The sequence below is a fragment of the Manacus vitellinus genome, unplaced genomic scaffold (genome assembly GCF_001715985.3).
Source record: "Manacus vitellinus isolate BGI_N305 unplaced genomic scaffold, ASM171598v3 scaffold_6_pilon, whole genome shotgun sequence".
NCBI classification, from domain to species: Eukaryota; Metazoa; Chordata; class Aves; order Passeriformes; family Pipridae; genus Manacus; species Manacus vitellinus.
In genome coordinates, this window is record NW_021940750.1 from 13213847 (window position 1) to 13226170 (window position 12324).

A 12324-nucleotide genomic window follows, 5' to 3' on the forward strand; every position below is an offset into this window, starting at 1 on the left:
GGGAATTAGGGAATTGTTGGATAATGCATGGGGGTTTGTAGTTAATGAGCCTTTTTCATCACTATTTAATGCTAACCTAATTGTTGCATTCCCAAAGTACCATTATTTTACCCTGCATTTGATTTTCATAAAATCAGTTTTGTTGTAGTCTGAATACAGGGATGGATTTAATATTTAAATATGTCACTGTATTACTACTAGAAGGATGACAGTTCCTTCAATCTTGTGCAGGTTAATTTAGAGAGAACCTGAAAAATAGGTACTTTTTAGAGGCATATATTGATTAAAAGGGGTAGTTCTCAGAATCTCGCAGGATAACAACTATGGCAGTTATAGAACAATGCATGCATGTATGTATGAATTCATAGAAACATTGTATTAATTCATCTTCTTTGTGTTTATTCATCAAATACCTCTCCTCCTCCACCCTTAAACCCTTAGGCTGTCTTGCACTTCCCAAATTGAATCTGCAGTTTCTGACTCTTCATGACTACCTGCTGAGGAACTTCAATCTTTTCCGCTTAGAGTCTACCTATGAAATCAGACAGGACATTGAAGATAGTGTCAGTAGGATGAAACCATGGTAATATTTATTAACTGCAAACCAGTCAGTTCAATTCTAATCAAAGTGCATTCGAGAATGAATAACTGATATTGTGTGTATACTAAGTATATAGTAACTACTGTGCTTAAAATTATTACACAGATACTGTGTTTTATACTTATTCCTTCTATAGGGTATTGCCATCCCAAGGGATGAGATTTTGAGGATGTGTGGATATGTATCCCTGTAGGGGGGTTAAAGGCGGTATGTTGGATGCCAACAACTTGTTGTGTTAAGATGGATGAGTTAGTTTTCCATAAGTACTAAGCCTTGGCTGACATTAAAAAACATGGAAACTTACCATCTCAGCTCCTCTGGTTTGTGACAGGGGTTCCTGAATATTCTTGAATTTGCTATCTGCCACATTTTAATCCTCTTTAGATTTCAAGGGTTCGTTTGGTGTGCTGTCTTTTATACTCAGTAGTTGCATTTTGTTATATTCCCTTTTTCTTCTGTCTTTGTGAGTTGTTTTGTTGGGTTTTTTTGGTTGGTTGGTTGTTTTTTTTATAATGCTAGCATAAGTTGCCTTTGTTTCTTGAAATATAAGTCAGTTCGTGTTATGCATCAGTTCTAAAATGCAGGATTATGTGAATCTAATTCAGTAGCATGTGAAATTAAGTATTCTGCTTTTGTCTTAGAACTTACTGTTAGGTAAATTGTTTCACACTTTAAAAAAAGAACTGAATATGTTATCAGATAATGACTAACAAAACTTTGGGGTTTATTTCTTAGGTTATCAGAATACGGAGGTGTGGTCTTTGGTGGATGGGCTAGGATGGCACAACCCATTGTGTCTTTCACAGTGGTGGAGGTGGCAAAGCCCAATATTGGTGAAAACTGGCCCATGCGAGTACGAGCAGATGTCACAATTAATTTGAATGTCCGAGATAACATCAAAGACGAATGGGAAGGTATTTATGTTCTTTGAAGAAAAGTGCTTAAAATAGGTGCTCATCAAAATACATTTTGATGTAATCTTATTTGTAGGAAAAGGGGGTTTTAATCCAAGGTACAGTTATGTCAATCCTAATACACTATTTAGAAGTCAGTTACTCAAATTCCAAGTCTAAGAAGTTTATACTTTACTAAAGTGAAGATTGAAATTATTAAAGTACTTAGATGTCTGTTGGCAACTGAATGTAACTGATGTCATTCAGTTACTAACTGTAGAATTCTGTCCTTTACAGGGAATGTGGAAAGTTAACATTTTAAATTAATACATATGCTAATAATGTAGCACTGAAAGTATGGGAAATAAGGTATCTGTCTCATACACAAGTGGAGAGAACAGACTTTAATTTAATTCAAACCAGTGCATTTGAGTAGTTTTCAGTATATTTGACTGTTATGAATTGTTGACGGTACCAGATACTATTTCTTATAAGTATCCACAGATGACAGTTCTTTTGCTTGGGGATTTGAACTGTAGTTGACCGTGTTGGCAAGTGGCATGGAGGCATGCACTTGTATTATCAGTAAATGTCACTCCCTTCTCTTTTGTTAGAGAAACCTGATAAATATGCTGGAGCTGCAGCTGCATGGTGTGATTACAGGTCGTGTAGCACAAATACTAAAGCAGGAGTGTGTGATAAATAAGCAGATACAAGTTTGGGAATGTAGATTTCTAATTAAGTAGAAAATCTAGGAGGATGACAGCAGAATTCACTGCACTGAAGTGGTGCACCTAGCTAGTGCACCTAGTGTATTCTCTTATATATATATATATATTTATAAGAAATGGATAAGGGAAATGCCATTCAATCAAATCACTGAATATTCCTTTTGGGATTCAGGTCTGCGTAAACATGATGTCTGCTTTTTGATTACGGTACGTCCCATGCAACCTTACGGCACCAAGTTTGACCGACGACAACCTTTTGTTGAGCAGACTGGTCTGGTGTATGTCAGAGGCTGTGAAATTCAGGGCATGTTGGATGAGAAAGGGCGTGTTATTGAAGAAGGTATGATATACCAAAGCTTTTTGTCTCTCTTTATTTTTCCATTTTTAACAGCTTAGTCGTTAACTTTCTTCTCTGTTAAGGAATGCTCATTGAATTAATTACCTACTTGGAAAAAACCAAGCAAATTCCATAAGCAGCCTGGAAAAGGTTCACTAGTTTCCTCTGGTAAAATCTGATGTAGTTACATTAATTAAATAAATCCGGTATGTTTTTGTTTTAGGAATAAAATAGATTATATTCAAAAACTGTTAGAATAATGCAATGAAAATGTTTCTATTACTGTGCAGAAATTAGTTGCATCATGTGAATTTGCCTAAATTTAATTTGAGGAACAATTATGGATCACTTATTTGAATGGTAACCTGCTTTTAGCACTAATTCAAATTCTAATCTTGCTGTTTCATTACGGGCAGGACCTGAACCCAAACCAAGACTTAAAGGTGATTGCAGAACATACAGAGTATTTCTAGACCCAAACCAGTATCAACAAGACATGACCAATACAATCCAAAATGGAGCAGAAGATGTTTATGAGACATTTAATATAATAATGAGAAGAAAGCCAAAAGAAAACAATTTCAAGGTAAGGTACTTGCTCTTTGAGTTTTAGGTAAGAGTTTGTCTGAATATGCCAGCAGTACTGAGACTTGTTTATTTTTGATGCATGTAGTTAAGCTTTTCAGGTAACATTGCATCCCTTTAGTAAACTACAGCATGTCAGCTGGTGATAACCTTCCCCTACAGATAACTGTTGAACTAACTGAAAATCAGAACACTGCTTCTTCACCTAAGTATATAATGAAACATTAGTTTATAATTTCAGTCCTGTAACAGGAAGCCTACAGATTTGGCCTTTTGGGTTAAGCAGGTATGTGGGTTTTGTTACCTGATGTAATAGCAAAAGGAATATTGAAAAATGGGAAAAAAGGGTGGGAGAAGGAGTAGCTACTCAAAAGGTTAAAGTCAGAAGAACCTGTTAGTTTTTGGGAGCATCACTGGATCAATTTCTTATTGGGTATTGGAATGTGTCAGATCAAGGGCAGCTCTGCAGGGAAGCACTTGAAGGTACTGGTGGATGAAAAACTTGACATGAGCAAACAGTGTGTACTCATAGCCCAGAAAGCTAACTGAATCTTGGGCTGCATCACAAGAAGAGTGGCCAGCAGGTCAAGGGAGGTGTGGACCTGTTGGAGTGACTCCAGAGGAGGGACATGAAGATGATCGGAGGGGTGGAGCACCTCTCCTTTGAGGAAAGCCTGAGAGAGTTTGGGTTGTTTAGCCTGCAGAAGAGAAGGCTCCAGGGAGATCTTATTGCACTCTTTCAGTAAGGGGGTTTATAAGGAAGGCAGACTTTTTAATAGCAGTAGTACAAGGGGTAGTGTTATAAGAAAGCAATATTTTACAATGAGGGTGATGAAACACTGGAACAGGCTACCTAGAGAGGTGGTAGATGCCCCATCCCTGGAAATTTTTAAAGTCAGGTTGGACAGGGTTCTGAGCAATCCAATCTAGTTGAAGATGTCTCTGCTCATTGTAGGAGAGTTGGGCTAGATGAGCTTTAAAGATCCCTTCCTACAAATACCATTCCATGATTCAGCCTCAGCAGTGCTGAGCAGAAAGGAAGGAGCCACCTCCCTTGACCTGCTGGGCATCTTGGTAATGCAGCACAAGATACTGTTGGTCTTTTTCACTGTGAGGGTACATAATTTTGTAAACCTAAAAATATTTCTTATTCACTTTCTTTGCTCTTTAGACCTCTGAATCTTTAATGTTCCTTGAGTTTTCCATTACAAAAATACAACACAAATGAAAAACTACCATTCTTTTGGTGCCTTAAAATCATGCGTTACATAATTGAAGTGATTTTCATTTTAAAGGATTCTGAAGCAAATTCTGTGTAAATGGATAGAGGCAGGCAGGAAGACATGGACTTCTTTTTTCTCTAACTAGAAAGATGTCTCTGGTGTGAAACAGTAGCTTGAAGCCTGCTTAGACCATTCTGGTGCCATCCAGCTGTAGATTGGTATATTGAAAGTACTTCATAGAGAGTCCTTTATAAATACATTTAAAAAAACCTCACCAGAACCAGTTGCACATGTTGTGTGTCTGTGGCAAGTTCATTTTACGTTATAAGTAAAAGTGCTCTCTCCCAAAGCCTATTGGTGTACAAGCACTTATAGATGTGTGTTGTCATTCACATACATACTTTGTTGTAGCAAGAGGGAAAGTGCTGCAGTGAATGGTTAAGTTTGTTCAGAATTGCTGTTAGATATGAGTGTAGCTTTCAAATTTGTGCTATGTTCTTGCAGTTAATTTACAGGCAACTCCCAATGCAAACCATTCTATGCTGGTTTTTACTCAAGTCTCATGTATTTATTTTTCAAGATAAACTAAGGTATTTCCACATTTATCACATTGCTACCAGTTGAGGTGCATGCCTTCCATGTCATTTGCAAACCTTTGTAACTTCATCTGGATAAAAGAAAACATGATAGTGCTGTGATTAGTTTGGACAATGTATTGAGCGGATAGAAGGCAGCTTGAAGGTTAAAGCTGAGCTTGTAGGAGAGAAGACGAGAACTCTTGTGCAGTCTTAGTAAATTAAGCAGGTGAGACAGCAGAGAAAGTGCAAATGCAATGTGTTTGCTAGAGGTGACACCACCATGTCACTACAATTGGTCAGCAGTGTTAGTTCTTACAAGAACTAATATTACTATTTTTACATGCATAGAAGTTACTTTTGAAAAGCTGAAGCAAAGTTTTTGTGATGTAGAAGGAGCATATTAACTGTTAGGGACATACTTCTCCTGCTTTCCTCTGAGAAACTAATCATCTAGATTTAAAAATACTACCTGAAAAAGCCATGGTTTTCTTAGCACAAACATATCATGCTATACTTAATATACAGTTAAGGCAGAAGTACTCGTTCTCTGTTTGCAACAAAAATATAAATATTTTTAATTTATATAGGGCTTGTCCATCCATAAATCTTGAACCTTTGAAGGAATGGCAGGACCTTCAGGCTTCAGAAGAGCTAAGCTGCCTTCAATTTAGTGACTTCGAAGGGCTATCACAGAATTCACAGCGTGTTTGAGATTGGAAGGAATAGATTAGGAGAATGGTTGAGGCTGGAGGGACCTTTGGAGATGATCTAGTCCAAACCCTACTTAAAGCAGAGACAGGTAGAGCAAGTTGCTCAAGATCCTGTGACTTTCTACAGTTGGAATTGGGTGTGCCCATTGATGGAGACTACATAACCAGTCTAGACAACCTGTTCCAGTGTTCTATTACCCCTACGGTAAAAACATTTTTATGTATTTAAGTGGAATTTCCTGTATCTCCATTTATTACCATTGCCCCTTGTCCTTTTACAGGACACTACTGAGCAGACTCTAGTTCCACTGTCCTTACTTCCTCTCATTACTTTTTTTTTATACAAAGTGATAAAATTCTCTGTCACCCCATGAGTCTTCTCTTCTTGGAGCTAAACAGTCCCAGCTCTCTCAACTTCTTATACAATAGATTCTCCAATCCCTTAATCGTCTTAGTAGCTCTCACTCATTCCATTATGTCTATGTCTGTTGTCCTGGGGAGCCTAGCATTGGACACAGCACTCCAGATGCTGAGTAAAGGGAAGAAATCAGGAAGCTGACTAAGCAGGGATGATGATCACATTACTTGATTCCGTGAATGATAAACTCAAGCAAGAAAAGGGCAGAGAATCCTACCCTTTGGAGATGGATATGTAAATGTAGACTATCAGAATAAAATTCCATGCTTTGATTTGACTGATTATGCTTTTACAAGATTGGCATTTGGAGATTCTGTATTATATTCTGGTCTGGACTGCTGATGCACTGTGATTGCCATCCATTTGTGTCCATGTTTGCTGGCATGTTGTTGTGCTCCAGGTTAAGCTATAAACTGCCCGGAGCTGTTACATTTTTATTTAAGACTTTTTAAAAGCCTTTTGGTTTGTTATAACCTCTAATTAGTGTCCAGAGAAAGTCACACACTGTTCTCGAAGAGAAATTCTTTTTAATTTAGTGAGAAAAAAAAGATATTTTGGCGAAAGGTTTTTACAGGAGTAAAACACAACCAAGAAAAAGTATTTCACTAAAACATTCAGCACAAAGACCCATTCCACAGGAAACACCCACTAAAACAATCTATATACCAGCTATAGTGAACCACAGTTCATTGGTTTTAAGTTACCCACAAGAGAAGGAAAAGAGTAAAAGAAGAAACAGATTGAAAGGAATAAAGAAAAGAGAGAGAGAAAGGAGAGGGAATAGTTACCAATAAGATTCAATGATTCGCATGGTGCCAGCTGGAGAGGGAGAAGAGAGAAGATCTCATGGAGTCTCGTGTATTTATAGAGTTCAGTTTTCCCTCCCAGGCAGGATGCCTGGTCAGTGCCTTCTAGGCCAGAGTGAGTTGTGCTGTAGCCAGTCACAGGCTGCAGGGGTGTGGGGTGGGCGGGCTGCCAGCCCGACTGCAGGGCTTATGTGTTTTGATACTGGTGTTTTGATGCATATATACACTCTATATATGGACTCAATGTAACCAAACTAAAGAATGTCAATTAAAAAGTTACATTCTGTCATCTCAGAACAGATTTAATTGGTCTTCAGTATGATTTTTGCTTGGTAAAAAGTCAATCTCTCCAGTCCTATTTTTCTGTTTTTTCTAATTTGCAGGCTCTTCTGGAGACTATTAGGAATTTGATGAACACAGATTGTGTGGTTCCTGACTGGCTGCATGACATCATTCTTGGATATGGAGACCCAAGTAGTGCACACTATTCCAAAATGCCAAATCAGATTGCAACTCTGGATTTTAATGACACTTTCCTGTCTATTGATCACTTAAAAGCTAGCTTTCCTGGATACAATGTTAAAGTCACTGTTAACAATCCAGTTCTGCATGTACCTCCCTTCAGGTGATCTCAATATTTCAAGTACTGGTTGGGTATTCTTGCTGAAATATGTTGTCAGATGAAGTTATGTTCAGGGGTTGAGGGGAGGTGCTCTTTCTTTTAAGATATGTTAAGACTTAGACAGTTACATGACAGAGTTAACCGTACTACAGTTAGGCTCAAGACCAGCTTCTGTTCTATTCTGTACAAAAATGCATCAGAGCATTGCTTGTAGATCAGCCTATGGAATATATGGGAGAAGCAAAAGTAGGAGATAGAATCAAGACACGTAGTATTCACTTCTGTAGTATTCACTTCTGCATTATGTTATCTAGCCTCCTCAAGGTCAACCTAAAGAATTTTAATTACATATTTTCCTTATATGTCTCATTAAAGCAAGCTAAGAACAGGAATTTCAACATCAGTTAAAATTTGAGCTTTTGGAAACACCATTCACGCAAAACAAGGGGTTAAGTCTGAAATCCCATATTGCTTATTTTATTTTAGAAATGGTTTCTGAAATAAGATGCCTGCCTTTGTGACAGCTAAGTGTCATCTACACCTTTTGTTTTGGTGGTGCTGTTTGGAGACTCAACAGTTCTGTCTCTCCTGGTGCACCTCCTTTAACTTTGGCAACTGAGTTTCACAATGCATAGTATTGGAGAACAGGTTCTTCAGCTAAAGAAACTGTATCTTTTTCTCACTTATAAGTTAATGAGAAGTGAAATACTTTTCCTTTTGAAGGAATGGATTTGGGGTGGGAAAAGATGTCTTTCTCGTGCACCGGTCCATCTTTTATCATGGTTAAATTGAATCTTGAAAAGCATGGAGGTAATCTTCCATGCTTTTTCTGGAAACACTGCATGAAGAATTTGTATGGAGAAGGCACTAACACTATATAATGATATAAAAGTAATCTGAAGTTATCAAGAAAAGATCTCACAATTTTCCTCAATGATTTAGTGTTCATTTTCAGTACATAGATTAAGACAGATATTGCTCTTTATGAAGAGCTATTGCTCTTTGTACTGCTGCATTTGTCCTGTAAAGAAACTGAAGATATCTGTAACAGTAAATCTCTTAAGTTTTGTCTGGAGATAGTTGAATAGGCATCAGGATTCCTTCACCTGTGATTTGTTTCTGAATTAGAGAAGCTTGCTAACATATACAGATGGCTATAAAAAAATTGAAATGGGAGGATAAAAGGCTTCATGTTTTGGGGCAATTTAGAACATTGACACATCTTTTTCCAGCTGGCTCTCAGCATTGCTCCTGGATTTCAAGCTATGAAAATAGTGCTTTTGACATACTTTTTGCCTAATCAGCTTCATCAGTTTATTTGTAATTTCTTTATCCTCATTAGTACTTGGTTTTTGTATTTGCAAAGTATTTGCAGCACTTGTTTCCTTATTTTGTGAAAGTTTGTCTTAATGGTGATAAAGAAATATTTCTGTATAAACTTTTAAGACAGTCTGTGTTGTATTAAACACATTTAAGTGTAACCTTAAGTTATGTGTTACAGGATAACTTTCCCAATAAAAGGAGGTAAAGGAACAAAAAGAAAAGAAGATGGAAATGAAGAAAACTCTGAAGAAGCTAAAACACTGATTGTAGAGCCTCATGTCATTCCAAACAGGGGACCGTATCCATATAATCAACCAAAACGGTAATAAATGGATGAGAACTTATTTTAAAATAATAACACATGCATAGCAGTTCATATTCAGAAAGGAGATGATTTGTTTTATATTTAAATGAAACTATTCTATTATCCCCTCTCTATTAAAAAATTGACTTGAAGAACAGAGAGAAATACTGTCTGTTAGTATTTTTTTGTCTAGGATTTTGAATATTAGGAAAATCATACCTAAATAATTTTACAGCATTCTCTGCAAATAATAAATAAAAGACAAACAGTCTTTTAGATGGGATAAATTTGTTGTCACATGGACAACATGATTTATTATCTTGCTTAGAAATTGCAAGACTGTTGTGTCTATAAAGAAGATAGTTGCAATGTTGATTTAATTTATGCAAGAGTTTGTAAGTGTGTAGTTCTGGAGTGATTTAGCCAATAATTTAAATAAAACTTGTTAAAACAATTGCTTTTATCAAAACTGTTGGCAAAGTCTATCAGCTATCTGATCTTGTTTTGCTTTGTTACAGCAATACTATTCAATTTACCCATACTCAGATTGAAGCTATACGTGCGGGAATGCAGCCTGGACTAACTATGGTATTTTTAGGGATTCTGTTATCTTATTTGTTTGATTCTGGCTTTAGGTAAATTCAGTTGTAGTTTTTTGAGTAAATAAAAGAAATGAGCTCTCTTTTTTTTTTTCCCCCCCGTTCTTTATGTCTGTGTTACGTGACTCTTTTTCAGTTGCATGTGTCTTGATGCTCTTTTCGCCGTTTCCCTCATGTTCAGCCAGTTCTGAGGCTAAACTACCTTTTTTCTCTGAGGAGGTCTGTTTCCATGGGTAGTGGAACCAATCAGTACTTCATATGCTGGATTACCATATTCCTTTTAGTCAGGAATCTCCCTAACTAGTCTGAATGAGTCTTTTATGATAAATTGTATTTGGTCCTGAAGTTCAGCAAAGCCAGGAAGCACTGTATATTGTCAATACAGTTTGAGATTGTTCTGAGTTTTTTTCCCAGCTGACTAAATGTTTTTATTGTGCAGTATTCTAATAATGTATTGATTTTTGTTTGGCTTTAATTTTTTTAATTGTGTTTCATTTTAGGTAGTGGGTCCACCAGGTACTGGAAAAACTGATGTAGCAGTGCAGATAATATCCAATCTTTATCATAATTTCCCAGAACAACGAACTCTTATAGTTACCCACTCTAATCAGGTAAAGTGTCAATCATGTGTGAAATTTTCTTGTAATTACAATCTATAAGAACAGTAGGTATTGAAATTAGTAGTTTTGGGATTGCAGTTGTCTCTTAACAATGAAAGCTTGAGTTGGCTTGTGTGTAGTTTTGCCAGTTTCATAATGTGAAATTAAATTTTTGAATTTGAGGTATGTAGTTCTGAGCTATTTATCGGAAGTTTTTAATACATTTAACTGATTAGAGGTAGAAATTAGAAACTATTTTGAGAAAATCTCTGCTCAGTTCTTACAGTTGCATGTTCATTGTGTGCATGCCAGATTTTGCTAATTAACTTTCTCATACACTGGTTGCTCTGTGCTTCATGCTCTTAAGGGAAGGCCTCTTCAGCTGATTGTTTGCTTCCCATTCATAAGAGATTGAGTCTAACTGCTATTTCTCAAGTATATATAAACTAAAAAAAATAATGTTAAAAGTCTTAAAGAGCCTTACTCTAAATTTCCCATTCTACTTTGCACTGGTGTCACCTCACCTTGAGTACTGTGTGCAGTTTTGGGCACCACAATATAAAAAAGACATTAAGCTATTAGAGAGCATCCAGAGGAGGGCTACAACGATGGTGAAGGATCTGGAGGAGAAGCCGTATGAGAAGCAGCTGAGGGCACTTAATCTCTTCAGCCTGGAGAAGAGGAGACTGAGGGGACCTCATCACAGTCACAACTTCCTTGTGAAGGGATGAGAAGGGGCAGGCACTGATCTCTTCACTCTCATGACCAATGACAGGACCCACGGAAACAGCATGAAGTTGTGTCAGGGGAGGTTTAGGTTGGATAGCAGGAAAAAGGTTTTTCACCCAGAGGGCACTGGAACAGGCTCCCCAGGGAAGTGGTCACAGCACCAAACCTGTCTGAGTTCAAGAAGCATTTGGACAATGCTCTCAGGCACATGGTGTGATTCTTGGGGTGTCCTATGCAGGGCCAGGAGTTGGACTCAGCGATCCTGATGGGTCCCTTCCAACTCAGCATATTCTATATTCTATGGAATCTGCATCTGATTTGGAACGATTTGTTTGGAAACCAGGGTTATTTATTTCCTGGTCTCCCTAATTATCCTGTATTGTCCAAGTTATGAGCTGTTTTAACTGAAAAACCCTTGAAAAACATTTCATCTTTTCTCATCAAAACAGGATCAGGCACTTACACTGTTGATCAAAGAATGGTGTAGGGGGCTTTGCTTTGGTGAGGAATTACAGCCTGGAATAATAAAGGCCAATCTGCAATGGGCTGCGGGAGAGTGACAGGTAGTGAAGTTTGGAGAAAGAGTTGAGAGCGTGTTTGTTGAGGAGAAGGGGAAGAAAATATTTTGGGGCGGGTAGGAGACTTCTTACCAGACTTGGACTTCTGTGAGGACATGATCTTGAAATTCTACCTCGGGAAATAAATTGTATCTCAGCAGTTTGTTCCCTATGCTTTGATGCGTGACTTCCAGCTAAGTGCAGCTTGCCTATGTTTATTCTTAGTTTCATAACTTGATGATGCAGCACTTACAAAGTTGCTCCTTTGAGATAAACAATTCCTCTGAATTAGACAGTTGATATTAAGCAATTAGAGAATTGAAGAGTTTAAGGGAGAACATTATCCAAATGGAATAGTCACAGCACCTGATAGTCAGTACCAGATCATGCTCTTCTAGTGCACAGTAAAAGTTACATTGTTTAAAGTCATCTAATAACAATCAATGTTTACAAAGTGTGCCTCTTGAGGCAGTTTTTTAAACTGATGGATTTATCAACTAAGTTAACTATGTGATAGAATTAAATTTTAAAATTGTAAAATCCAATTTAATTATTATATAAAGTATGGAAATACAAGAGTGTTAGTAGGCTAATTTCCCTGTTGTCAAGATTAAAAGTTTCAATATTAACTTTGTTTCAGCTTCCATTTATACTAAAAGAGGCATAATTTCCTAGCTTGCTTACAAGTGATTCCTCAGTTTTCCTCTGC

General features: G+C 37.2%; 1 protein-coding gene across 1 annotated transcript in view; it reads left to right on the forward strand.

The window, feature by feature from the left end:
- AQR (aquarius intron-binding spliceosomal factor) overlaps positions 1-12324 on the forward strand; it is a 50138-nt gene that overhangs the window by 18192 nt on the left and 19622 nt on the right. The window contains exons 16-23 of the mRNA XM_018082295.2: positions 442-583; positions 1337-1515; positions 2398-2565; positions 2979-3148; positions 7266-7507; positions 9006-9149; positions 9650-9719; positions 10231-10341. Coding sequence (XP_017937784.1) covers positions 442-583; positions 1337-1515; positions 2398-2565; positions 2979-3148; positions 7266-7507; positions 9006-9149; positions 9650-9719; positions 10231-10341 — 1226 coding nt within the window. The remainder of the gene's footprint in view (positions 1-441; positions 584-1336; positions 1516-2397; positions 2566-2978; positions 3149-7265; positions 7508-9005; positions 9150-9649; positions 9720-10230; positions 10342-12324) is intronic.